This window comes from Seriola aureovittata, chromosome 23, assembly GCF_021018895.1.
Source record: "Seriola aureovittata isolate HTS-2021-v1 ecotype China chromosome 23, ASM2101889v1, whole genome shotgun sequence".
Lineage (NCBI taxonomy): Eukaryota > Metazoa > Chordata > Actinopteri > Carangiformes > Carangidae > Seriola > Seriola aureovittata.
The window spans coordinates 10,140,080-10,164,979 of record NC_079386.1 but is presented as its reverse complement, the minus strand read 5'-3'; the positions used below and the strand labels follow the sequence as shown (position 1 = coordinate 10,164,979).

Genomic DNA, 24,900 nt, shown 5'->3' with positions numbered 1-24,900 from the left:
CACATTTTTATGAAAAAAACACACACTCAGAAACCTGATTCTTTAAATCCTTCATAGAGGGTTGTGCTCATCTGCCACTAAGTTATGCATTGTTGAGCTGCAAAGCTGTCCTTGTAAGTGTATTGTTCAATAAAGAAGAAGTGTCTTTGGCAGGAAACAAATAGAGAGTGTAGCCACGGTAAGTGCAGAATGAGGAACTCAGGGTTCAATCTTAACCTGTTTAGACAGCGAAGGTTGCATTCACTGGCACCTGAGCAGAACCTTTCAAGGTACTAATGTTCCCTACCCACACACACACACACACACACACACACACACACACAGGCACACACGCACATGCACACACACTCGCCGTTAGCACTTAAAGCGCTAAAATGCGTACTCAAACATACACACACATACAGTGAGCCTGTATGTAAAAGTGAACCTGCATTTCCTTATAGATGCACCTTGTTGATGCAGATGTAATATGCATGATTAAAACCAGTACACACATGGTTGCACACATAACCCACCCACCCACTCCCACACACACATCCATACACAGTCCTCATGAGCAAACTTGGCTGTCTTTGGCCCACCATTGTTCACTGGCACTGAGGCATTACCAGGCTAAGTGAGGGGCCCTGATGGATACCTACCAGACTCAGACCACCAATAAAGGTGTGAGAGGAGGAGAAAGAGGAATATTGAATAGGGGACAAGAAGATGGCAGAAGATAGCAGAATACAGAACCCAGGGAAGAGGCAAGCAATTTGGATAAAAAAAAAATCTATTGTCCCATGTATTCAAATGCACAGGTGTGTAATATGGATGCTTCCCTTCGCTGCATGGGTTGTGAAATAAGATGCCAGTTATCTTTTTATGGAATAGAAAAACCAAACTCCACTATATGAATTTTAGTTGCAGCACAGTCAGTACCTGAATTTTGATCCATCCACCCATAGTAGCATTATCATCCTGGAAGATCCTGTACTTCAATAAAATTAGCATATCTGGAATGTGAAAACACCCTGCAGTAGGCTGAAAAGCACTGCATTCAAAATGTTCATCATAGCAATAATTGGACATTTTGGCAAATACGCCAATTTGTTTTCATTACAAGAGTTGGATGAGAAGACTGAAACCAATCTCATGTGTGTACACATACAAATATGAAGCTAGAGGCGTAAGCAAACTAGCATAAAGATTTGAAACGAGCCTGGCTGTGTCCAACAGAAACAAAATTCTCATCTCAAAATCATTAATTAACTAATTGTATTTGGTCTGTTTGATCTGTATACAACCTGAAATGTAAAAATGAAAAGTTGTGGTTTCATGGGAGATTATATGCTAACTGTTTCTTGGCTGGGCAGTGACTGTAGTGCCTTCCTAAAATAGTTAGACTAAAGAAAATGTTCCTTTAGAGGTGCCTGTAGGGGGATTTTTGAGCTTTGGTCACATTTCCTCCTGTTTTAAAGTTTGTTCTAAGCTAGGCTAATTGCGTGCTACCTCTGGCTTCATATGTAGCGTAAGCACAGGTGTGGTACCAATCTTCTAATGTAACTTTCAGCAATAAAGCATTATTCCTTAAAAGTAAGGAAGTGTTATCAGCAAAATATACAAAGGTAAATGTGCTTATGGCTCCTTTTAAACTGTTATAAATGATTGATAAACTAACATTTATGCAGCATTTGTCAGTGCTTGTTGTGGTGGTGCTACTTAACTACTACAAACAACTGTATTTGTCCATACTGTTAATGTATAGCATTGTATTAGGCCTAATTCGTCTGATAAGGCTTATATCCATTTATCATGTTCAGCATGCACAAACACGATCAAGCGAAGTAAATAGTAAAATAGCTGTCAAATAAATGTACCAAAAGTCATCAGCAACATTAGTAAGTAACATAATTAACATATGTTCTGTAATATGTTTACTTTGCTGTAATCAATTATTCTTAAAGACTAAACCTTTTTTGTCAGATGTCACAAAGATTTTATTTTGGAGCAAAACTTAGGCTACATATTTCAATGTGATTTTTTTTGCACCTCAAAGGAAGCTACCAGTCTGTTCTCCAGAGAAAGTTGTGTGAGAATCTTTCCGTAGGATGCTGGCAAAGGCGTCACTTATGCCCCAGGCGTTGTAAACAGAGAAACCAAGTCCAACAGCACAGCAACAGTCAACATCCCTTGGCACAAAAATAAAAACAGAGGAAACAATCTTGAAAGCTCCACTAAAAGCAAAGTTGCTTGTTGAACTCCGCTGGGGCCACACACATCACATGGAACACAAATCAGTTTACTCTGGTTTTTTTTTTTTTTTTTTTTTTTTTTTTCACAGAGCTTTCATGCAACAAAGCATCAGCGCCATAAAAGTGCAACAGTGGGGGAGAAAGTTACATTCACTGTGTTTTTTTTTTGTTTGTTTTTTTTTAGATGCGTTTTATATTTGATCACAGCAACTTGAGCAACCTGACGGCCATCATTGGTGGCCATTCGACCGTCAGCAGAGAAGTGGAGGCTACTGCGTGGCACTTAAATGACAAGGGTGTGAATTGACAGATGAGAAAGTAAACACACAAAGGTCAAGACCCTTCACATACTGGAAGAAAGGGGGATTTGTTGTAATGTGAGTGCTTTATCTTCAGAAACAATGCCATAGACTTGAAACTTAAGGCGCTGAAATGTTTCCATGTCTAAGTCGTGTCACATGAGGATTTCTTCTTTTACGTCTGTGATTGAGAGTTGGCAACAATAACATGACCCGATTTCCATCCTTAATGCTTCAGAAAACTTGGAACTGCTGGGCAAGATCCAAATGATCAAAGTAGGATTTGGAGCTATTTGGATAACCCATATATTATGATATGATGTATAAGTCTGTACTGTCTTCATATAGGACACTATATAATAAACCATTAATCCAGATGCTGTGATTTACTCATGAATAATGAACCTCTCTTCCTCTCAGCCTTACCTTCTCACCTCTCCCCCTCCCCTCCCTCTCTCCATCTCTCTGACAGTGGGAGACATAATCAGGTTTTGTGAGATTTGTGAGTAGATTAGCAGCCACCTTGTGTCAGATAAGAAGCTGCACTGATAAAGCCCTGTCCTAGGAGGCACATGGTTGTGATGAAACACCATATCTGACATGTGCAGATCTGTTAAGAACACAATTAAGACACTGTCTAGCCATATCTACTCTAACTGCAGTTATCCCTGATAATCCCTTCGTTCTGTGTAGGGGGTGAGGTTGAAAAATTCTGACTAAAACCACATCATCCATGCAAACCAATGACCTAGGCTAAAGGTTTGCTAAAATGCAGAGATAACAGTAGTGCGTACTATCAAATGGTAGACTAGCACAAACTTGAGAGAGTTGAGAAACTACACTGACTCAAGGTGAACCTGATGTGGATGGAAGGCACTGGCTTGGCCTTGTAATCCTATGATCCAGAGAAAAACAGAAGAGGCAGTAAATGAGTAAATATAACGCTACAGCTTTTCTCCATTACCCAGTTTATAGAGGCTCCCCCCCAAAAAAGGATGTTTTAGTTCCCTTTTCCTCCTCTGGATAATTAGAAAATAAGACTAAATTTGAGCTGCTCCAAGAGCTCGATATACAGCGAAACACGCATTTATACCATGCTGTTTCCAGCCACCCTCCAGTTATAACTGGTCCATATAAACAACCTAAGTGGTCTGTATAAAAAGCCAGGTGAGAGCAGCTTAATGTGCCTGGATAAACTTGCCAGCCACAAATCCAAACCTCAAATTCCACTTCACAGTGGATGAAATGATAAAAGCTGCATGTGCGTCCACACAGCATGTGCATCACTGGCATTTATTTATGTTTTTAGCAGCAGACGTACTCTGTGTTGATGGATGCATTTCAGATTATCTTCATGTCCTGCACAGCTGGAGTGAGTCTGTACCAACCCCTATCTATTAAGCCTCATAACTTCTGGTACATCTTTCTGCAAATAGCAGACTCGCCTCTCAAAGCCTCTTACCATACAAGTCATTATCAGGATGCTTTTGTTACGACAAATGCCTGTACACACGTAAAACCAGAGATTGTGTTTTTGCACTTTGCATCGGTACATGCATGATTGTATGTGTGCAGGTGTGCATATTACATCTCCTCGCACTGCGAAGGAGGGAGCTACGGTACGCCGCCGATAAGATCCATTACTCAGCGTGTGATGGAGCAGAAATCCGTGCGAAGGAGAGGTGTAAAAAGTAGCATCAGTCACTCATAACTTTTGGTTCAGAGAACAGCAATCTTCTTTTATCAGCAAATAGAAACACCTACCAGTCTGTGAGTGTGGTAAGTAGTAACATCGATGACTAATAATAGCTATATCTGCATTAAATCATTGTGTATTAGAAAATGATCTATTTTTTCTGGCCTGTGCTGCAGCAGACCTTCCTCAGAGATGCCCTTCAGGGAATCATTATCTCAGTAAAACGCCGCAAGGGGGATGAGTGCTTCCATCTACGGCTTCTTTAACCCACATCCATTATTCAGAGGGAGTCTAGTGGAGACAGAAGTACGAGGAGACCAAGAGAAGCCACTGAAGTCTGGCTCTCACATCTACAGATGATTAGGAGAAGTCTAATAGCTGAGGATAGGATCAATATTAAAATTTTATTTATTATTTTGGAGTCACATGACATAGAAAGTGCAAGCATTTACAGTACACACACACACACATACACACACACGGACAAAGTAAATGGAACATCTTGTAAGACTTCAATTTATTGTTATAATTGTATTGAATTTATTGCAGGGCTGTTAGACTGAACAACACTACAGGTTGTGCATTATTGAGAAAGACAATGTGCACATGTGCAATTGTATGGCTGACAATGTTTTAGTGATGTGTTCCCCTTGGCGACCGCCACTGTGTTTGTCACATTCTGCTCAAGTTGTTTTCTGTGTAATAACAGTAAGGCAATCTGTTGCTTGTAACTGGATCCTGTTTGAATGGAGAGAAATGAATGAAACATGTGACAAGGTGTGATTAGTTATCCACCAATCTCACTGGGTGTTTGTTGACAGATGGGTCTTTTGTCAAGTTAATTTGTTCAACAGAATAACCAGGTAGATAATTACCTGTTGCTTTTGTGGCTATTAGTGCCATTGTTGTGTTAAAAACATCCTAATAGTGAATATTCATTGTTCAGTAGGGAAACCAAAGGGGTCATTGTATGTAGCTGACCTGAGGCAAAATGATCTTCTTTCCTTTATTCAACAAGTCCACCATTTTACATATTAGTCCACTGTGGTGCATTATGGTGCATATTAAATCATTGTAAATGTTAAAGCAACCAAAAGCCCAGTGCAAATTTAAATGTAATCCCCCCAGATCGTAATTCCAAACGTGGGATTAAATATCATACATAGTCTGGGTTTATAGGCCTCACTTTTTCCTAAACGGCAGCTGCATATAGGCTCAGTTGCATCAGATTAAACCACTATTCATCCGGGATGCAAATAAACATGATAGGGCGTTAAGAAGCTGGAGCGGAAAGGGGTGTGACTAGGGTGTTGTATTTCATGTCAAACCACCTGGAGAGGAGACACTTAAGGCGCGCTGGTTCAGGGTGCAGTAAAGAGTCTCCAGTCACTCAGAGAAGGCCACATCACTTAAATGACTGCATTTGAATAACTGTGTTGGACTTTGCATTCGGTTCCCCTCAGGCAATGGACAGCAGGATTCGACCGCTTGGCCTCACCGGGCACACCGCAAACCCTCTCGGTGGTTTGCAAATGCCCCCTTCCCTCCTGCGCCCTCCACCTCTCTTCCTCCGGGCTTGTAATCCCGCGCTGGAGAGGGGATACCCCCGCACCCCGAAGTGCGCCAGATGCAGGAACCACGGCGTGGTTTCCGCACTGAAAGGCCACAAGCGCTTTTGTCGTTGGAGAGACTGCGTGTGCGCAAAGTGCACTCTCATAGCGGAGAGGCAGCGGGTGATGGCCGCGCAGGTGGCACTGAGGAGGCAGCAGGCTCAGGAGGAGAGCGAGGCCCGGGAGCTCCGGCTCTTGTACCCTGGGTCGGGGATCGGGGGAGAAGCAGGGATCCCTCAGGGGTCACCTGTAGGCCCTGGGGTGCCAGCAACTACCATCAACACTGCAACAGCTCCTAGTTTTGATGTTTTTGGAACAGAGAACCAAAAAGATGGTACGTTGAAATGATAATTTCTGAGATTATTTTACCCATCCCATGCCAAGAATTCCATAATACCTTATCATTGTTTGAGTTAATATTATGTGTTGCTATTGGTTTATTCGTAGTTTGAGGTAGATTTAAGAGTTTTTACAAAAATTGTATTGTTTACTAATTTTACACACTGTTTGGATGCAAGCACATGTGTAACCTAGCAAATAAGATTTCAAACCATCTGTTTTTCTTCGATCCATATTTCAGATGACAAATTGAGCAAGTATAACTTTTATAACGGATTCATGGGTCGACCCCTGTTCGCTCCCCACACCACACGGTTGCCCTCTCCAAGTAAGAAGGAGCTGTCTCCAAGCAAAGACAACACCACTTCATTCACTGATGACAGTGCAAGTCCATCCCCGGTGTTTGACCAGCGCTCGGACCACACAGAGAGTCCGCAGAGGTCGCTCTCCCCCTCGGATCCGGAGTCAGGGAGTGAGATGGAGAAACCCAAGGACTATCCGGGCCTGGACCGCGACCCCACCGATATCATGGCCAAGATCTTCCCCCATCAGAAGCGGGACACCCTAGAGTCTATGGTGAGAACGTGCAAAGGTGACATCGTCAAATCAATTGAACTGGTGTTGAGCGCCAAAGAGAACAATGTTGACTCTGATGGCTTTTCTCCGTCTAATCACCCAAACGCGCTCAGGCCCTCTTTGCCTGGAGCGCTTGGTGCACTGGGGAACAAGTCAGCCTTCTCCCCGCTCCACATGCCACCAACGGCCGCCGGTGGAGACAGCCTGTACGGGCTCAGCCCTCGCCTCGGTGTCAGCCCTTTAAGGCTGACCTATTCCTCTGCAAACGGCAGTATGGCAGGGTTTATGTCACCATACATGACATCCGGACTGATGCCAGTGTTTCCATTGCGTCCAACCTTGGACTCCTATTCTTTCCCAGGCATGATCCGTGACCTCTCTTACCTTCAGAGCAAGGAGTCACTATGCAACACAGGCCTTTACACACGGCTTAACCATGAAAAATGACGAACTAAAAATCCACACAATTAAAAATGTTACTTCCTTAGTTGATATTATTGTAAATCGGCTTTCAGATTTACCTTTAAATTGCTTTTCAAGTGCCTCAAAAACAATTTGTGTTGGTTAAACACATTGCATTCTGACAATTCACTTTTTGTTTGTTTTTATGGTGTTAATTTTGTGATTATTGTTAATTGTTAATAAAATCATTAAAAGGTGCACATGTCTTATTTGTGTTCATGATTTTATGGCAATATCGCATCATGATGACACATCTATCTATCTATCTATCTATCTATCTATCTATCTATCTATCTATCTATCTATCTATCTATCTATCTATCTATCTATCATTATCTTCAAACACATAGGCCTACTCACATTTCTATATGTTTGATATGTGTTCTGACTAAGGTAAAATTCATACAATCATCACACAAAGTAAAATCTATGTGCACAAATAAAGCTGGAGAGTAACAAGAACTCTTGGCCCTTGAGTATTGGGAGGGAGGGATAGGTGCCAGTGATCAGGTATAAAAGAATATGAGTAAAAACCTCAGAGACTGTTCATTGATAACAATGTAAACTGTTAGAACGTCACTAGAGGAGAAGCTGCACCTCACAGGGAAATAACACGGATCCGTCACTTTACAGGGAGTAAATAAGCTTTTCCCATAATGATCCCACATGTACCAAGTGAGTTACCCAGCTGCGGTATTATGATACATCATAGGCAAGGATATAATGTTAGCCAATGGGTATAAAAACCCCCCCATCTGTGTTATATACTTCATACAGTAATATTACTTAAACTCTAAATATCAACGTGCATTGTTCCTGCGTGAACACAAAAGTTAATAATTGAATTTAGAACTCATAACCAGTAAATAGTAAGTAATACAGATCAGGTGATTTGTGTAACTTATGTTATATTTCTGGATAAATCTTTTGCCTCTGTCTGTCCCCTCTTATTTATAAATACACGTGTTATTTTCTTATATCACCTCAAATGCATAAATTGAACAAAATATTGAAAAATTTGAGCGTATAAAGGTGTTTGAGCCTGAAAAATTACTTTTTGTTTTGGACAAGTCTCAACCACAGAGCTTTAAATGTAAGCCTGTAATAAATCATTGATCATGTGGTTAAAAAAACCCAAAAAAAACAACAAAAAAAACCGAAGTGTATTTCTTTCTCGTCTCAGAAGCCTTTCTCACTCGTGACTGGTCGAAGGAATCGAATAAAAACCAGTAGAAAGCCGCAGTAACGTCACGTGACCGCTTGTTTCAGGAAGTCATGGACACTGCCAGTTTGAATGTCGGATACATATCATGAGTTTTAAACACGTTTGAGCGGGTTTTTTTTTTTTATGAGGCAGGAGGGAGACAGTTTTCAAGTCTGCCCTCTGACATGCGTTTCCACATCATTATCGCAGCTGTCTTCTGGTGTGGTTTCGTAGACTCGCGGAAAATAAGAGGAATATCTTCGTCCTGTAAGTTCCCTGTCCCCTACCACCTAGCTCGAAAGCTAAATAGCTTTCAATAGATATTTTGTGCTGCAACATGTAACGTGTTGTGACTTTAACAACAACAGCCCCTCAGCATTAACACAGATACCGTGAAGCAAGTGATTATGTAGTTGTCATCATTGCAGATGTTTTCCAACAGCTGTACACAGCATTTAAACTTTGTTCATGGTGCTAGCAATAATACCAGAATTAGAGGGTTAATAAAGCTAGTTACAGTTGTATTTTATCACAGACTCAGCACTTCAGCACTGTGTTTTTATAGATATAGCTGCCACATGTTGATTTCAATCCACTTCTTTGGTTACTGTTTAGCTGCAGTTCAAGGTCACAAACGTATCAGTGTGTGATGTTTTTTTTTCTGTAACAGACAAACGTTTCTACAGAGAGAGAAAGTCCTTTCTGTGCATTGATGGCTCGAAGATCATCCCCTTTGAGCAGGTGAACGATGACTACTGCGACTGTGAAGATGGCTCTGATGAACCAGGTAAAACATTGACCAATGTTCGAGTGGGTGTCTGTTTACTAATGTCAGCAAACTGTGTTTCCATCACTGTCACTGGTACACTGTTAATAATTACTGCACACACAATTTCTTATTGTAGGACATTAATATTTGAGTATCTGAACAGCCTTGTTAAACTGACATATTAGATACACAAGTGGGCTTATCAGTGTACTTTGTGCTACATTTCATTTGTAATACGTGTTCACCACATATTCCCCAGATGAAGTTGGGTTTTGGAGATGAATAATGTCTATTTAATAATCTCATACTTGCCTATTTTAAAAGAGTTGAAGTTTGTCAAATAAGCCCAACTTTTGAGCAGCAGATGCTTTATTATCAGTGCCAGCGGGGTTGACTCCGTTTCTGCATTCTATATGTTACAGTTTTTCTCAGTCACTTTGATGAAATTCATACATCAGAAACGTCATTATCACAACTCTTAATCCAGTTCTCAAAACAGTCGATGCATTTCAGTGCAAAAGCCTCTAAAACCATGAAAACCACGTTCATGTGTCGAAACAAGCAAAGTCAGTCAATCACGTCAACATTGTCAACAATGAATAAACTCCTCTCACCAGTGCTTTAAGACTTAAGACTTCAAGACACCAAATGTTTTGATATTTTAATAAAAACCTTGCTAACTTAAGAAAAAGAGCACTGCAGAAAATGTAATGTAGAGAAAAAAAATGTTCAGACACAGCAATGAAATGTGAATGATTTCTTTGTAAATTCACACAATGTAATTGCTATAACTGAGTTTAAACAAAATGATAAAGTTGGAAAAGAAAATTCACACTGTATATTTATATATATATATATGCCTGTGTGTGTGTGTGTGTGTGTGTGTGTGTGTGTGTGTGTGTGTGTGTGTATACATATACGTATATGTGTGTATAAAGCTTAGGCCATGTTTGATATTTCAGTAGACACCCTCTGGTACCTATTCACAAGCCCTAAATTGAGTCTGTTGGTAATATCATCTACAGTAAGATTTTAGAGTGATTGGCTCCAAATATTCTGATGCAACCAGTCCAGCGCAGCAGAAAGAGTTAAAGAAGGAGAAAATTCCCTGGACCTCTAGTTGATATAATTTGAGATGTGTCCAATTACATCATATTTGACTATGTAGTATATTAACATTTAAAAAAAAAATCACTAAATGCAGTATACCACACTCAAAAGTTGCAAAACAGTGACCTTTTTACTCCTCGGTACTGGTGACTGTCGGGGCTGCAGGCATTATGTTTCCTGGTTGTCCATTTTTCCCATTCTCGTGAATGCGATATCTCTGTTATGTCTAGAGGGAATATTCTCAAATTTGGTACAAAAGTTCATTTGGACTGAAGGATGAACCGATTTGATTTTGGTGGTGAAAGGTCAAAGGTCACTGTGACGACACAAAACATGTTTTTGAGGCACACTCATACTCGACTCTTAAACAGTTTTTGTTAGAAAAGTAAACACAAAAAAATAATAGAAATCATAAAACGACCGAAACAACAAACCAAAATGCCGGCAAATTCTGCACAACGGCATGTTTACTCACGTCAGCAACTGGATAAAACTCCTGCGCATGCATCATGAATAGTTTTGATTAGATGAATTTGTTTCTGGAAGTTATTTTATATAACGTTGACCTCTGCTCCTGGCCCCGTGTAGGAACGTCAGCCTGTCCTCGTGGTCGATTCTACTGCACAAATCTGGGTTTCCGCCCACACTACATCCCATCATCGCGAGTCAATGATGGCATCTGTGGTAAGGCTTTTTATATTGCATTATAGCGGAAGAAATAATACTCTGCTGGGACTTGACTTTAATAAACTTTACAAAACCGTTTGAAGTAAGGCAATGGATTAACAGTGTTTTGTGCTGCAGCATTTTTGAAGGACAACAACGGCTGTAGAGAGCCATAGTGACAGATCGTATTTGTTAAAAATATTTGGTGAAACGATATGATGTAGAATATACTCTAAAAAGTCCTAATTTTTCTTGGGTATTGTTTGTATTTCCCATTTTGAGTGTTTTGCAGACATGGGAGGGAATTCATATTCTACATGATGTCAAGAAGCTGACATTTTGGTGTTCACACTGTCACTCCTTTTTGTAGTGCGAACAAACAGATGAAGTAAACATGGCTCTCTAACACACACATACAGGCGTGTACACACTCGCTTTCCTCACTAAGCTTTCCTTGAAAAACATCCTGTCCTTTTCCTCAAGGCTTTACTCCATTCTTTCTTGTAAAATCTGCCGCATTCAGTGTCTAATCAGATAGTTTTTCAGCCCCGCCTTCTCATCTACTTTTGTTCTCCAGTAGTTCTCCTCTTTGGATAAAATCAATACATTCCGTTGTCAACATCTCTCTTTCACGAGCAAACGACGGCATTCAACCAAAGTGGGTAAAAAAGAAATTGAACGAATGAAGAATAAAAAAACAGTAGGGGAATATTTCTCAAAGCTGCCATCTCCCTTTCCTCTCTCCTTTTATTCTACTCCCACTTGTCTTCTCATACCTTCCCCGCCTTGAATGGAGCCACTTAATAGCTAACGCGTCGTCACTTTTTCCTTTTCGACTGCTTGTTGAGAAAATTTTCATTGGCTTCCCTTTCTGGGCTGCGATACTCTTGTTCCACTGGTCACCAATGGGGTTCTGGATAATTGAGAAGTTTCACACTGTGCCCACTCTCTTGGGTTAAAACATCTAAGCAAAAGCCTGATCTGAGCACTTACAAAACACCATGCTGCTGATCTTGTAAAGTGGCTGATCTCAAGAGACTCTCTCTGAACCAGAGAGAGATATCATGCAGATACAAAGATCTAATCTCTGTCTTTGAGGATGAAAAGTGACTGGTTAGATTAACATTATCGGCACTATAGAGAATACTCATTTATCATTTATCATTTTTATTCGTCTAAGACAATTGGCGTGAGCCTGGTACATGAGCCATTTAATGAGTGTTACTGGTTAATGTTGGCTCATAGCGAAATTAAACACAATAAAGCTGGAATAGTAAAAAAATAGTTTGACACTTGTTTGCTTTTTTTTGCCATGAATTAGGTGAGAAAATGGACACCCATGTTTCAACAACCTGTTAATTTAGCTTAGCGCAAACACTGGAAATGAAGGGAAACAGCTAGCCTGGCTCTGGTTAACAAACTAACAAACAACATATAAAGTGTTCATTTGTGAGTCTCAGAGATGCTAGAAGGCAGATTTTGTTACCCTTTTCATGTTTCCGGTCTTTGTGCTATGCTAAGCTCGGCGGTAGCTTCATATTTACCGTGCACACACGAGAAAGGTAAAAATCCTTTTATCTAATCGTCGGCAAGAAAGTGAATGTATCCCAAAATGCCAAATTGTTTTGACCTGTTTATTATTTTCTCAATTATTCATTTTATCTTTGAAATGTCAGAAAATAGTGAAACAACATTTTTATGTTGGAAAATAAAAGCGTTGTGGTCAAATTGTCACTTTTTATGGGCATATTTGAGAAATACTATGCTCCAAAAAGTACCTGAAAATAGATCATTCTGAGTTGCTCATAATGTGTTTTTAGTGTGTATTGTTTTTAAATGTTAATCTGTGTTTATTTCTATTGTCAAATTTTGTACTGACCACATCATTTAGAATAAAGACATACCTTGTAGATTTGTTGTATGCTCTTCTGTTCTTGTGTATGCGCATTGGATTGGTTTCTCCTGTGTCTCTCGCCAGATTGCTGCGATGCTTCAGATGAATACAACAGCCACGCTCACTGCCAGAACACTTGCTGGTCAGTTGAAAACTGCGATTCAATATTTATGAAATAACACATGCAGATTTTGACTCGCAATATGTTATTAGAGGCCCGTGCATAGCTATAGAAACATTTACCTACCTCCGTTCTGTTTTGGAAATGTGTGAAACTGTGCATTTTTGTGCAATTTGATAAAGATGCAGATTTTTTTTTTTTATCCAGTTTGACTTTGAGATAAGGCTGTTTATCATAGCATCAGTGTGATAGACTGTTCACTTGATGCACCCATGTTAAAGTGACTCATTCATTGTGCCACCAGGGGGCATGGTGTCACTGATTTAAAAACTTGATGTGGTTCAGACTGTCTCTTATAATGTGCTGTATGTGCATCACAAATAGTGAAGAGTTCGTCCATGACAAGGACACATCTGACTCACCACTGCTATTACACATTCCTTTTCCCACTATAAATTGTACTTGCAATAACCCAACCCAGAGGTGTTTCTCATGCAGATAATTTAGTTTCTTTAGGATATAAATTACATACTACAGAGATCATGGGCTGTGAATGAAAATATTTATAAGACCTCAGACTCCTGCCAGGTCATATTTATCATCTTCTCATCGCTGCACAACAAAGATTGACCATACTATGATGCTGACATGACGCTCGCTGTGCAAATGTAACTTCTAATGCAGTATCCCACTTCTTTTGTTGACAGTTCTCTATTATTTAATTCACTGCCATTCGCCTCAAAACCATATACAAGCAGAGTATATCTCATTATGTTTTCACAAGGTCCACACTCATATTGTGTTTGCTAGACTTCAAAAACAATTTAGTTCAGCCACAGAGCATCAGCCCCCGTCTTATTTACTTTTCTATTTTCCCATTTGGATTCCTGCTGTATTGTGGGCCCTTAAAAAATTGGATTGCGCCATCTCAATGACCGTAGCAGGGGTGGCCGATGTTTTCTCAGTAATGATGGGAGTGTGCATCCTCTCTCTCGCTCTCCTCCAGGAATCTGGGACAGAGAGAGAGAGCATACGTGGAGGGCCAGATGAGGACCTTGGACGAGGGTTTGCGAGTCAAGCAGCAACTGATTGAGGAGGGAGTGCTGCTCTGGAGGGAGAAGCAGGTACACTGTATTCTGCTGAAGTAACTACTACCATAGAGCATATAGTTGTTAAGTCAAGTCATCAAGGGTTTTCCACTGAAGAGCTTTACCCTGTTCCTGCTGTGAGAACACAAGTAACTTTTTTTTGTGTGTTGTTCAAACTGTGTTGAGTTTGAGTTTGCACAAAATATACGCTACATTCATTAAGTTGTATATACATAGTAGCGTATAAATTTATACTTAATAGAAAACAGATGATCTTAAAGTGCTGGGAAAGGGAGACACCCTTAATGTTAACTGTATCAGTAATATATTATGGAAAACTGATCCTAGATCTACCTTAAATGATCAAATCACATCTCTACTCTCTTCAGTGTGCTTTAACTATTTGTGATCCTATTTAACACATTTCTTTTAGTACATTTTGTCAAACCTTTTGTTTCATGTGACCATCTTCAGTTTTGTTTGCTATGGTTTATGGAACAACAAGCCCGAGAGTCTGCAGCCACATTAGCTGCTGTGTTAAGTCGTACTTAGGCACAGTGGTGATTTGTGAACATAGTAAACATGTTCAAAAGCACAAATGACATCCCCATGGTGGTGCTGGGGAAAATGCAGAGAAAGGGGGGGAGGGGGTCACCAAAGTCATTACAGTGTAGTGTCTGGGAAACTGTAATTTCTGTACAAACTTTTGTTGCACCAGTAGAATGCTGCATCTGTAAGATATTTGCTCATACATTAGGGTGCAAAGTGTATCCTGTACCCTGCATAACAAATGCCGGGGGTAGTTGGAACCTATTTCAGTCAAGCTGGGGAACCCATTTACTATGAACTTTAGCACAAAGTGATGTATGTTGCAAGCTAAGTTCTGGGTGCACTGCATTGGGGATTGTTTGCCCTGGAATACCATTGTTCTGGAGTCTGATATTTGGTTTTCAGCACATGTCATTGCATGTCCTGGCCAGGGCACTTAACTGCATGTTGTTTTTCTCGTTACCCTCTGTCTTTTTATTGTGGTCAGCAAACAAATTATGGAAGACTGCCCCTCAAATTATCATAAAATGTACCAATGTGCTTTTACTTTGTAGGCTATTGTGAGTAGATATTGTTTCACTTATCCTCAATAGATTTAATTAACTTTTCACCTTGGCTACCTGCCAGTCAGTAACTGTTGTGTTATTACCTGGCTTGCTAGCTAACACACTTGATTGATAGGGACATTGGGGTTAATTTGCTTTTATATGTGTTGCGCTCTGAGAATTCCTGGTCTAAATGAGCAGCTTGTGCTCTATGATATTTTTGTGACCAAACGTGTTCATGGCACCTGCTGCTATAGGCATCTGCTGTGCGGTTTGCAGCACCAACCTTAGTCTGCTGTGCAGTAAGTTTCTGCCCTGTCAACGTGATGCGTTCAGCCTGGTTTGTTCAGAACTGCCGAAAAGCATTTTTTCCAGCCATTAGCTCATAGTATCACTGTGTTTTAATTGATCAATTAATGGCATTTTAGCATAATAAACATATCAGTATATTATGATTGTGTTTAGAATACAGTACAGCTCCTCTCCAAACAATTCATAGTTTGTACTGTCATCTATGACCCATCAACATCATCATATTCACCTCCTGCTATCAGCTTTGCATTCTATTATATATTCTTAAGGATTTCAGTTGTGACTATGCTTCATTTGCACCCACTTTAAATCAGTAAGGAGTAAATGTTTGGGGGTAAGTCAACACAATTAAACAAATACCTGAGTGATCAAGCCCATTTTGAGCAACATCAACACACTCCTTTACCGAGCTTCAAGAGGAGCAGAAACTGCTTCGCAGTTTTTCCTCTGCTCTCCATTTGCACACTTCATTCAACAAGCACGAGGCCAAATTAGAAACTGGAGCCCTGGAGTTCGGTGCAAATTAAATTGGTAAATTTGGCAGCTGAGGATGTCTTTAGATGTTTGTAAGTTATATTTACTGCTTCAGCGGTCCCATTACTTAATGCATTATGGTGCTTTAGGAAATAATAGTTGCCCTCCCACCACTGTTAGATGGTCAAGTCTGACTCACGTACTGCAATATGCAAGTTAATTTTCCCTTTTTAGTAAAACTGAAAATTGTAAGACCAGAGCATTGTTTGTACAGTTGTTGTAGTGTAGTTATGGCCATTTCAACTGAATATTGAAATGTTGAGTTGGGATTCTGCTGCACATTTCAGAGTTTTGACCTTCTCAGGACTTATCTTATTTTGTGCATTGATTATGTGAGAAATTACTTTATTTCAAGTACTTTGAAGCACTTTACAGCAGCGTTTGTTGAAGAAAAAGAAGTGTTATTTAAAACATTTTGCTTTGTCCTGAAAGATACAGTTGAAAAGATACCACTTATTTGACAACAGAGATTTTGACTGAAGGCCACTTTTTGCCACACACAGTCACAAGCGTGTCTGATTTGCCAGCTGATGGTCTCTGAGTGTGTACCCTGCACCCTTCTTTTCTGTTCTGTTCTCTTTTTTTTTTTACCTATGTTTTTTTTTTTTCTGCGGCGGCTGATTGGCAGATCGAGGCTGAAGTGTCACCCAGCTCTCCGAGCCCCGCCGCACATTGTGATCTTCTTCTCTCAGTGTGTCTCTGTTGATATGGCAGGGTTATCTCCGGGGCCTCGTCTCAGAAACCTTACACAATGACTCAAAAGTGAACTCTTCCCACGGTTCAAGGGTTAAAGAAGAATCTGTTGTTAAAGAGACGGCGCACTAGAAAACTTTTTAATCAAATTAGAAGCCTTTACACAATGAATGCTGAGTGTAGTGTGTCAGTGCCCTACAACCGGCAGAAATGGGAATGCTGCGGTTAATTGAATACAAATTGGTATTCAATAAAATCCTCTTTGTGGAGGTTTTTGATTATCTTTCTTTTGATTGGCCCGCTCTAAGTGTACATTTTAAAGCAGGAAATGGTGTGCAGCAGTTGCTAGTCTTCAGTCCCTTTTTAACATGTTTTTCTCTACTTAAGCTAGCTTTGTCAGGAGGAAGGTTTTTTTTTTGTTCAAACTTTACTGCAGCTTTCCAAGAGTTAATACAGCAGGGAGAAGTCCGAATATTGCTTAGTTTTAAGATGAGTATATGACTAAACAGGTTTTCGTCTTTAGAGAGCTCAGATATTTTACATAACACAAATATGTTTACATATGTGCATTAATTTCCAGTGTTTTATACAGTGTTTTAACACAGTGGAGGAACTTTTTTTTACATGTTCTGGGTCTTATTCACTAGTAAATATGTTCTTGTTCACTCAAAATGGAGCCCATAAATCACTGCAGCAAACTGGAGGTGGCTAAGCAAGCAGCGTGGCCTAGAAAGGTAGTCATCCCTATCCGAACCAAGCAGAATCCATCACCGCATTATGAGAGTCTCTGAGGAGAGATTGGAAGGCAGTATTGACACACACACACACACACACACACACACACACACACACACACACACACACACACACACACACGCGCACGCACACGAACAAGGAGCTGCTGCTCTTTCATATTAATTGGTCCATTACGGAGAGTGATGATAGGTTATGCTTGGTTGTCAAAAGCTGTCATATTTGGTGTGACAGCAACACCTCCTGACGCAAGTGATTTAAATAGTCCATTGTGCAGACCCGAGTGTTGTCACACAAGTTTTTGTAAATACACGGGCTGGTTCTGGTTTGGAGGTAGATATACTGATGCATAAAGAAAGATAGGCAAAGAGATGGAAATAAGAACAGAGGCATATTCAATCCTAAAAACCTGGTTCTTTTGAGGCTACGGGTCAGTTGTCTTCATGCCAACAGTCGTGAGGCTGTACTTTGGCACAATGGTTTGAGCTAAATGCTAATACTAACGTGGTCACAGTGACAGCTGACATGCTGATGTTTAGCAGGTAAAATTGCTAATTGGCCCTAAACACAAAGTACACCTGAAACTGGTGGGAATGTGATGAGTTTTGCAGGTATTTTGTCATAATTCCAGAAATACCAGATTCTGACCAAGTGACCAATAACTAATAAAGATCTAATCTAATAAAGATGTGCAGTGGATGATGGCTGCAATTTACCAAAAAAAAGGAGCCAAGATTTAAATTATGAGCTAAGAGTGGTGGGAAAGTTACATGGCTCATTTGAGTGAAAGAGAATTCATACAAAATTTCAAGATGGTAATGGCTTCTTTCATTTTGGGCTTTTGGACATTTTTATATATACTACAGCGGCCCAAACTACTATTTAAAATTGTGCTTTCTCTTTAGACATTTGCCACAAATTAGGGATAACATCAGGAAAAAATATGAAGAAGTATGATCATATCACTTACTGGCAGACTGACTGTAGGAAAGTGTCCGCAGCAGGTGGAATGTTTGCCATATGTTCTGATGGTAGATGTTGTTTGTCTCTATATCGTCTCTCTTCAGGCCCAGCTCAGAGAGCTTCAGCAGGTAGCTGAGGACCTACAGATCAAACTAGAGGAACACAGAAGGAAGAAACACGAGGCGGACCGACTCAAAGAACAAACGTTAAGGGCACTGGAAGCAGGTGACAGCGGTAAGTGTCGTTCAGCCCTTAACCTGCCATGTTTTAGTTTGAGTCCATTTTAAGCAATCTGCTCAATCCACAGAATCGCTTCAGTGTGCAGACATTAGGTGATTGTTATGGCCACCACAGGGCTGCTTCCGTTTCATTTCAGCTCCTTACATTGGACAAAAGTAAATTGACCTTAGCACCTCGGGCAGGATGGTCAGGATGACATATGGTGGAGGACGAGAAACAGCTGGAAGGGTTAAATACAGATGCCTGTGCCATTGAAATAAATGGGCTGGGAGAGGAGTGCTGAGCAACAGCATATTGCAGTCCCGCAGCTCTCCTTTTACTTTCCCCAAACCTTCAGAGAGAAGTTGCTTATGACTCACAGGAAAATTCCCTTATCGCTCCGAGCACAAGCTGGCTCGGCATTTAAGTGACGTTCAGGCTTGCGTATGTGAATGTACAGAAAGTTGTGGGGCTGGATGGGGAATGGACTCAATCATTTTTTCCACTGAAGTCTATAAGGATTTAGAGTCATTACATGTGTGTGTGGGCTAAAGCAGAGGAGAGAGATTGGTGGAGTTAAATGAGCTCAAGGTTTGAGATTTTTATATTGTAGCAGAAGAAATATTTAAACATTCCTTTTTGTAACAACCTATAAAGCTCACTTATATTTAACACAAATGGGAAAGTGGCGCACAGTCCATGTTTTTCTTGTATTTTTCTGTGGTTTGCTTGTCAATATATCAAACAAAACATTTAAAATGGCACTTGTCTGCTTTTTAATACATTGCTCTTGGATTTCTCACGCTCATCCCTGTAGTCATGAAATGTTGGCAACTGCCTTGTGTCAAACTGCCTCTCAAGTAAAGGTTTTGATCGCAATAAAGGTCATTTGACTTTGGTGCTTCGTCTGAACGTGCATCCATCGTGCTTCCCACTGTGTGAGCTGATCTTTGCTAGACGTCACTGGCCCCCCCCACGTTCCTGAAGCCTGTCATCGCTTTTCTTCCATTACTGCTCATCATCAAGGCGTAACAACCATCAATTTTCATTTTGGTGGTTGCGTTGGCATTTCTTGTCCATGTTGGCTATCCATCTAGGCTTTTATTATGCACTTCTAATGACAGTTTGTGTGTGTGTGTGTGTGTGTGTGTTCCTTTGTGTGCGTTAAAGTTTGAAGGCAAGTTTCAGAGACTTATCCAGCCTTTTTTCCCCCTTCCTGCAGCATATGACATTACATGTTGATTAATACTTGAATTTTAGTGAATAAGCACCATTAATCTGCCAACAGTATAACTCAGCAAACACTTTATGGCTCCCCAATGGGCCCGACTGTTATTATTTTGGGTGGCAAGCTGATAAGGCTTTCATGCACATTTTGATTTCATTCCCTGAGTAAAAAAAAAAAAAATTAAGGCAGAGATTGTATAGGTGAAGCAATCAAGAAAGTATTTTTCCAACTTTTATATTTGATGGAATTTTTAATGTGATCTGGCTAATGCATAGCCCTGAGCTTGTTTTCCTCAAAATACTTTTTCAGAAGAGCGACCTAAGCAGTTGTGAATTTATTACCTTTTTTTAATTGCTTTTTTTTTCCTGATTAAAGTGCTAGGCAACAGTTTGGGATCACTTACAATACCGTTTTAAATGATGCAATTTCTTACAAATAGCATATCATAATATAACATTTTACATTTACATTCTATGCTTTAAGATCACACCCATATTCAAAGCATCTTGCTTTCCCTTATAACAGATTGAATTTTCATCTCAGATAAGTTTCTTGGACCTCCACAGCACTCATCGAAACTCACAGAAATCAGCAAGTAAATGGCTGCAGTTTTCTCCATGTTATTATATTAGAAACCTTAACTTCCCTTAGACCTCTTTTCACCCCCGATTAATACATGTGCATGTTGTATACATGTCTCCTACTCATACATTTTGGTTGCAAAGTGAACCTATAAAACAGTTTCCTTAAATGACACTTAAACTTCAGAGGACCCATGAGGGCAAACATTGAGTTACCTTAATTAAATATAGCAACATCACAACAAAGAAACACACAGTTGTTCATGTCTGTCCCTTTATGACCTGTCAATAACCCGTGTCAAAATAGGAATGAAAGGCCAGAAGAACAAGCAGCTGAGCCTGCAAAGAAGAACTTTCCCTTTACCGCGGCTGTCACTCAAACATGTCTCCAGGGCTTCATGCACAGTTATTGAGAAGTTTTAAAGGGCCAGGTTATTTGTACCCTCAAAGAAAATGGCACAATGTGTGTAACACGGTGAAGAAAATATTGTAGAATTGAGATATAGCCCGTCCTTCTATTAGCCAAGTGGTACATTTGGTATTCATGGTCTTTTACATTTTGTTAAGCATGCTGGGAAATCAGGAGTAAATCCTCATTGAATAACAAAGACTTTGCTGTTCTCATCTAGTCACAGCAGACAGTGATCATGTGTGCTTGTTTTTTGAAAAATTCCCTCTTAATGCCATCCTTGATGAGCTTTGGGTTCACGTAAAGGTTTCTTCCTTTTCTAATGATGTTTATTTGATATGATCCCCCTCATGTAAAGTCATACCGTATTTTACGTATCGTACTGCCTTCAGTGGTTCGCCCCAATATGCAAAGCTACACTGTCTGGAGTTCACCCACAGTTTGAGGGGATTTCCTCAAGTTCATCGCTAATCCACTGGTTGACCTGATTTCTCTGGCGGACCGTCTTGCAAACCATCTCCCTGCTACTCGTGTTTTCCGAAGGTACATGAGTGCACTAATAGACAGCCCATAGCATGAATTAAGTGTAAGGAAAGGACAGGATGCTTCAGCTGTCAAAGCAGCTTAGTTTGTCGTCAAGGATAAGATTGAATAAATAGTTCTCATTTTTCTTAGCTCTTTGAAACATACATTTTTGTAGAACCGGAGTGTGGCATATGTCAAATCCATCATTACACAATTATGTCAAATATGGACGTAATTCATGGTCTGTCAATTGAGATTTGACAATCATGCAATTTCAGCTCTAATTGCATCCATTTCTGACATAATTCAACCATGCTAAATATATTAGGGTTGCAACTAACACTTATTTTCATTTTGGATTAATCTGGTGATTATTTTCTCAATTTCCTGATTAAATCCTTTGCTTCATATTATCTCAGTGTTTCATCATTTCTGAAATATTAATGTGAATTGCTTTTTTTTTTTTTTTTAAAACAACCAATGGTCTAAAATCCAAATATATTTAGATTACTATCATAAATGACAAAGTAAAAGGCATCAAATCCTTGCATTTAATAAACCTGAACTAGTACATATTGAGGTGAACATTTCAGGTGTGTTTGCTAGAAAAATAACAAACAATTTATCATTTACTAAATAGCTGCAAATTATTATTTTTTTGATTAACTGATTAATAAACTAATCGCTGGAGCTCTAGATTCTACATTCACGTTTCACTTTTAAATCTAAACATAGCTTAAAGTGTAGAATTTTTGATGTATTTGTGTTACGAACAATCCATAAAACCACTATGTTGCACAAAAAATAAGACCTTGTTGTAGTCAGACAGTATTACCAGACTAACTGACCAAAGTTTTGACTAAATAAATAATAGAATCGCATTAATTTAGTATAAGGCCAGGTGGTACTTAGAGTTAATTATCACACAATAACACAAGCCTCTCTGTTCCCCTGCCACACTTTAGCCTAAACAATATCATCATTGTTTGGAAGGACGAGCATTATTGTTTTCACCACATTAAAGGAGAATCATTTGATTAGCTATCAGAATAAAAGCACAAACTACAGAAAAATAAGACTTGTTGACGCAGACCAGAGTTTTCTTCCGGCATTGTGATTGGATCTCAGTGCGCATGTTATGTTGGCTGCTCAGTGTCAGATGTTGTAGTTTACATTGACATTGGAGCCCACTTCTTTCATACCATATAAAAGACCAGTTACTACAAATGGGGTCAAATTGAAATTAATACCAATACAGCATCTGTGTGAAATATATTTCATCATTGAGGGTGTCTTTGTATATTTGTATGTAGCTCTACATATGCAGGGTTTTGCATAAGGCTGTATAGATATAAAAAAACAAAAAACAAACAAGTAATATTCAGTGAAAAAAACACAGTATTTGTCTTCCAGTCTGCCTCAGAGGATTTCAATAGAAATTCCCCTGAGGATAATCTGGATGCAGCAAATCCAGCGCCAAACATTTCATGTTCCTGCAGTGTTGATATATTCGTATTTCTCCCTTTGTTAAGACAAGAATCATCATCAGCATCTCATCTGCTCAAAAAAATTTGTATTAATACAATTTCTTTAAAATTAAACACAAAAGTGGGCGCACAATTTAGTACACCACAGTATTTTTGTTATTTTTCTTACCTTCTGAGCAAACATTGATTTCTTTTTTTTTTTTTATACATAATGAAGATTATGCATTAAAAAAAACTTGAAACTTGTAACTTGAGACAGGCAATCCAACTTATAAAACTTTTTATTGTTCAAATGTTTTTTAAAGACTTGATTAGAAAACAGATAGTGGAGTCAAAGGTCAATAAAGGTCCCTGGCCACAGTCGAACCGGGGACATTTCAGTTTATGGTCAATGCCTTAACCCTTAAGCCATGTTAAAAGTCAACTGCTAAAGATGTTGGAGTTCATGAACTGTATTTTCTACTATATATATCCAGAAAACAAGCCAACCTGTAAGATGAAATAAGCAACTGCAAACATTGTGAAAATGATAAGGTGAATTTTGTAGCTTCTTGCCATTCGAAGCTTCTGCCATATCAGGTCAGTTTGTTTAAAATATCCTGAAAAATCATAAGTGGGGACCTTGAGACGTCTGCTGAGAATAAGGCATTGGACTCTGTCACTGTAATCACATCCCTGATGAATTTATGAGCAAATTTCATTTAGTAAGTCATTGATTGAATGCACTGTGTAGGATAAAACACTCATTTACAGACTGTCTTTGTATTTACAAAGTCTCCGTCAAGTAAAAAGTCAAGTAAAAGATACAATACAACACCTGCCGCCCTTTGATCCATTTCCACTTTTTCCTCTCACAGAATGAGGTAATTTCCTGCCTGGAAATATTGCTTATAGTGTATGAAAGAATACAAAATGTGTGTATTGTTAGCCTTGGAGTGCAGAGCCTACAATAACAAAGAAAGCTTTATATGGATAACATGGTCTGCAGCCCAGGCAAAGATCTGCAGTCTCCTGCTGATATGTTCCATTTTCTCTGTTCTCTTTGTGCCTGTCTTTATTTTACGAGTGTGCAGTGCTATCGCCAGGGCAACATGGGCGGATGAGTGATGGTATCCATTAGTAAACATAGCCCCCTATATGTGCCATTGGCCTAAAGAGCCAATGTCTTGAACCTCCTTTCTCTCTTTTCTTCACCCTCCTACTCTCTCCTCACTTATTTTCCACATTCTTCCCCACTCTTCCTCTTACCTTTTACCACATTGCCCACCCCTACCCCAACACCCCCCTCTCCATCTTTTTCTCTCTCTGCCTTCCTCTCCTCCCCTCTCCATCTATCCTCCTTATGGTTGTTTTTCATAGCTACAGCGCTGCAGTGGAGGGAGGGATGAGACCATTTCTCTTCCTCCTTCGTGCACTCATTTTTTCGTGAGACACAGCGACTAGAGGATGGGTTGAGAATGTCAAGCATTAGGTTGGGAATAGAGCGCTGTTCAAACAAAAGGAAGAGACCACTAATATGACAGATGCTGTGTGTATTGCAGAAGAATATTAGCAAATCTTGTTTTTTCCCCTTGGCTGAGTAGAGTCAACAACGGGGGTGAGGAATCTGGCTTCTCTATAGACGTTTGCTGCTTCCAGTCATATTGTGGGTGACAAGATGTGGTGTATAATCTTGCATCTTTTAAACTTAAATCCAAAAAACAGCATGACTTTATAAATATGGATTTATGGTTCATTTTGGCAAGGCTGAGTTCATGAACTGGGGTTTATTTATTTATTTATTTTATTTTTTTAAGACCCTTTTTTTTTTTTACACCCCCACAGTACACACTCAACACAGACTCTCTACTGTACATTAGAGGGGAAAAAAATGCTAATTTCACAATTAGCTTTTCTGTAATTAGTACGGAAAGGTAATTGCGGCGGATGTGCAATTAGCATTATGTAAAGTGCTTTTCCCCAGACTTAGGGGCCAATCAGTTTGCCCCTTTACATTCTCCGTTCTGCTGATGATGTGGGAGATGCTTAGTGTCG

General features: G+C 39.6%; 2 protein-coding genes across 3 annotated transcripts in view; both read left to right on the top strand.

Moving 5' to 3' along the window:
* Nucleotides 1-5,100: 5,100 nt before the first annotated feature.
* Nucleotides 5,101-7,414, top strand: LOC130164078 (doublesex- and mab-3-related transcription factor A1-like). The gene is made up of 2 exons (XM_056368507.1): nucleotides 5,101-6,173; nucleotides 6,420-7,414. The coding sequence occupies exons 1-2, from the start codon at nucleotides 5,696-5,698 to the stop codon at nucleotides 7,199-7,201; spliced, it is 1,260 nt and encodes a 419-aa protein (XP_056224482.1). The 5' UTR covers nucleotides 5,101-5,695; the 3' UTR covers nucleotides 7,202-7,414.
* A 1,074-nt stretch (nucleotides 7,415-8,488) lies between these two features.
* LOC130164416 (glucosidase 2 subunit beta-like) overlaps nucleotides 8,489-24,900 on the top strand; it is a 119,279-nt gene continuing 102,867 nt past the window's right edge. For both annotated transcript variants that reach the window (XM_056369146.1, XM_056369147.1), the window contains exons 1-6: nucleotides 8,489-8,687; nucleotides 9,091-9,207; nucleotides 10,888-10,983; nucleotides 12,944-13,001; nucleotides 13,987-14,104; nucleotides 18,522-18,651. In XM_056369146.1, coding sequence (XP_056225121.1) covers nucleotides 8,606-8,687; nucleotides 9,091-9,207; nucleotides 10,888-10,983; nucleotides 12,944-13,001; nucleotides 13,987-14,104; nucleotides 18,522-18,651 — 601 coding nt within the window. In that variant the 5' untranslated portion in view covers nucleotides 8,489-8,605. The remainder of the gene's footprint in view (nucleotides 8,688-9,090; nucleotides 9,208-10,887; nucleotides 10,984-12,943; nucleotides 13,002-13,986; nucleotides 14,105-18,521; nucleotides 18,652-24,900) is intronic.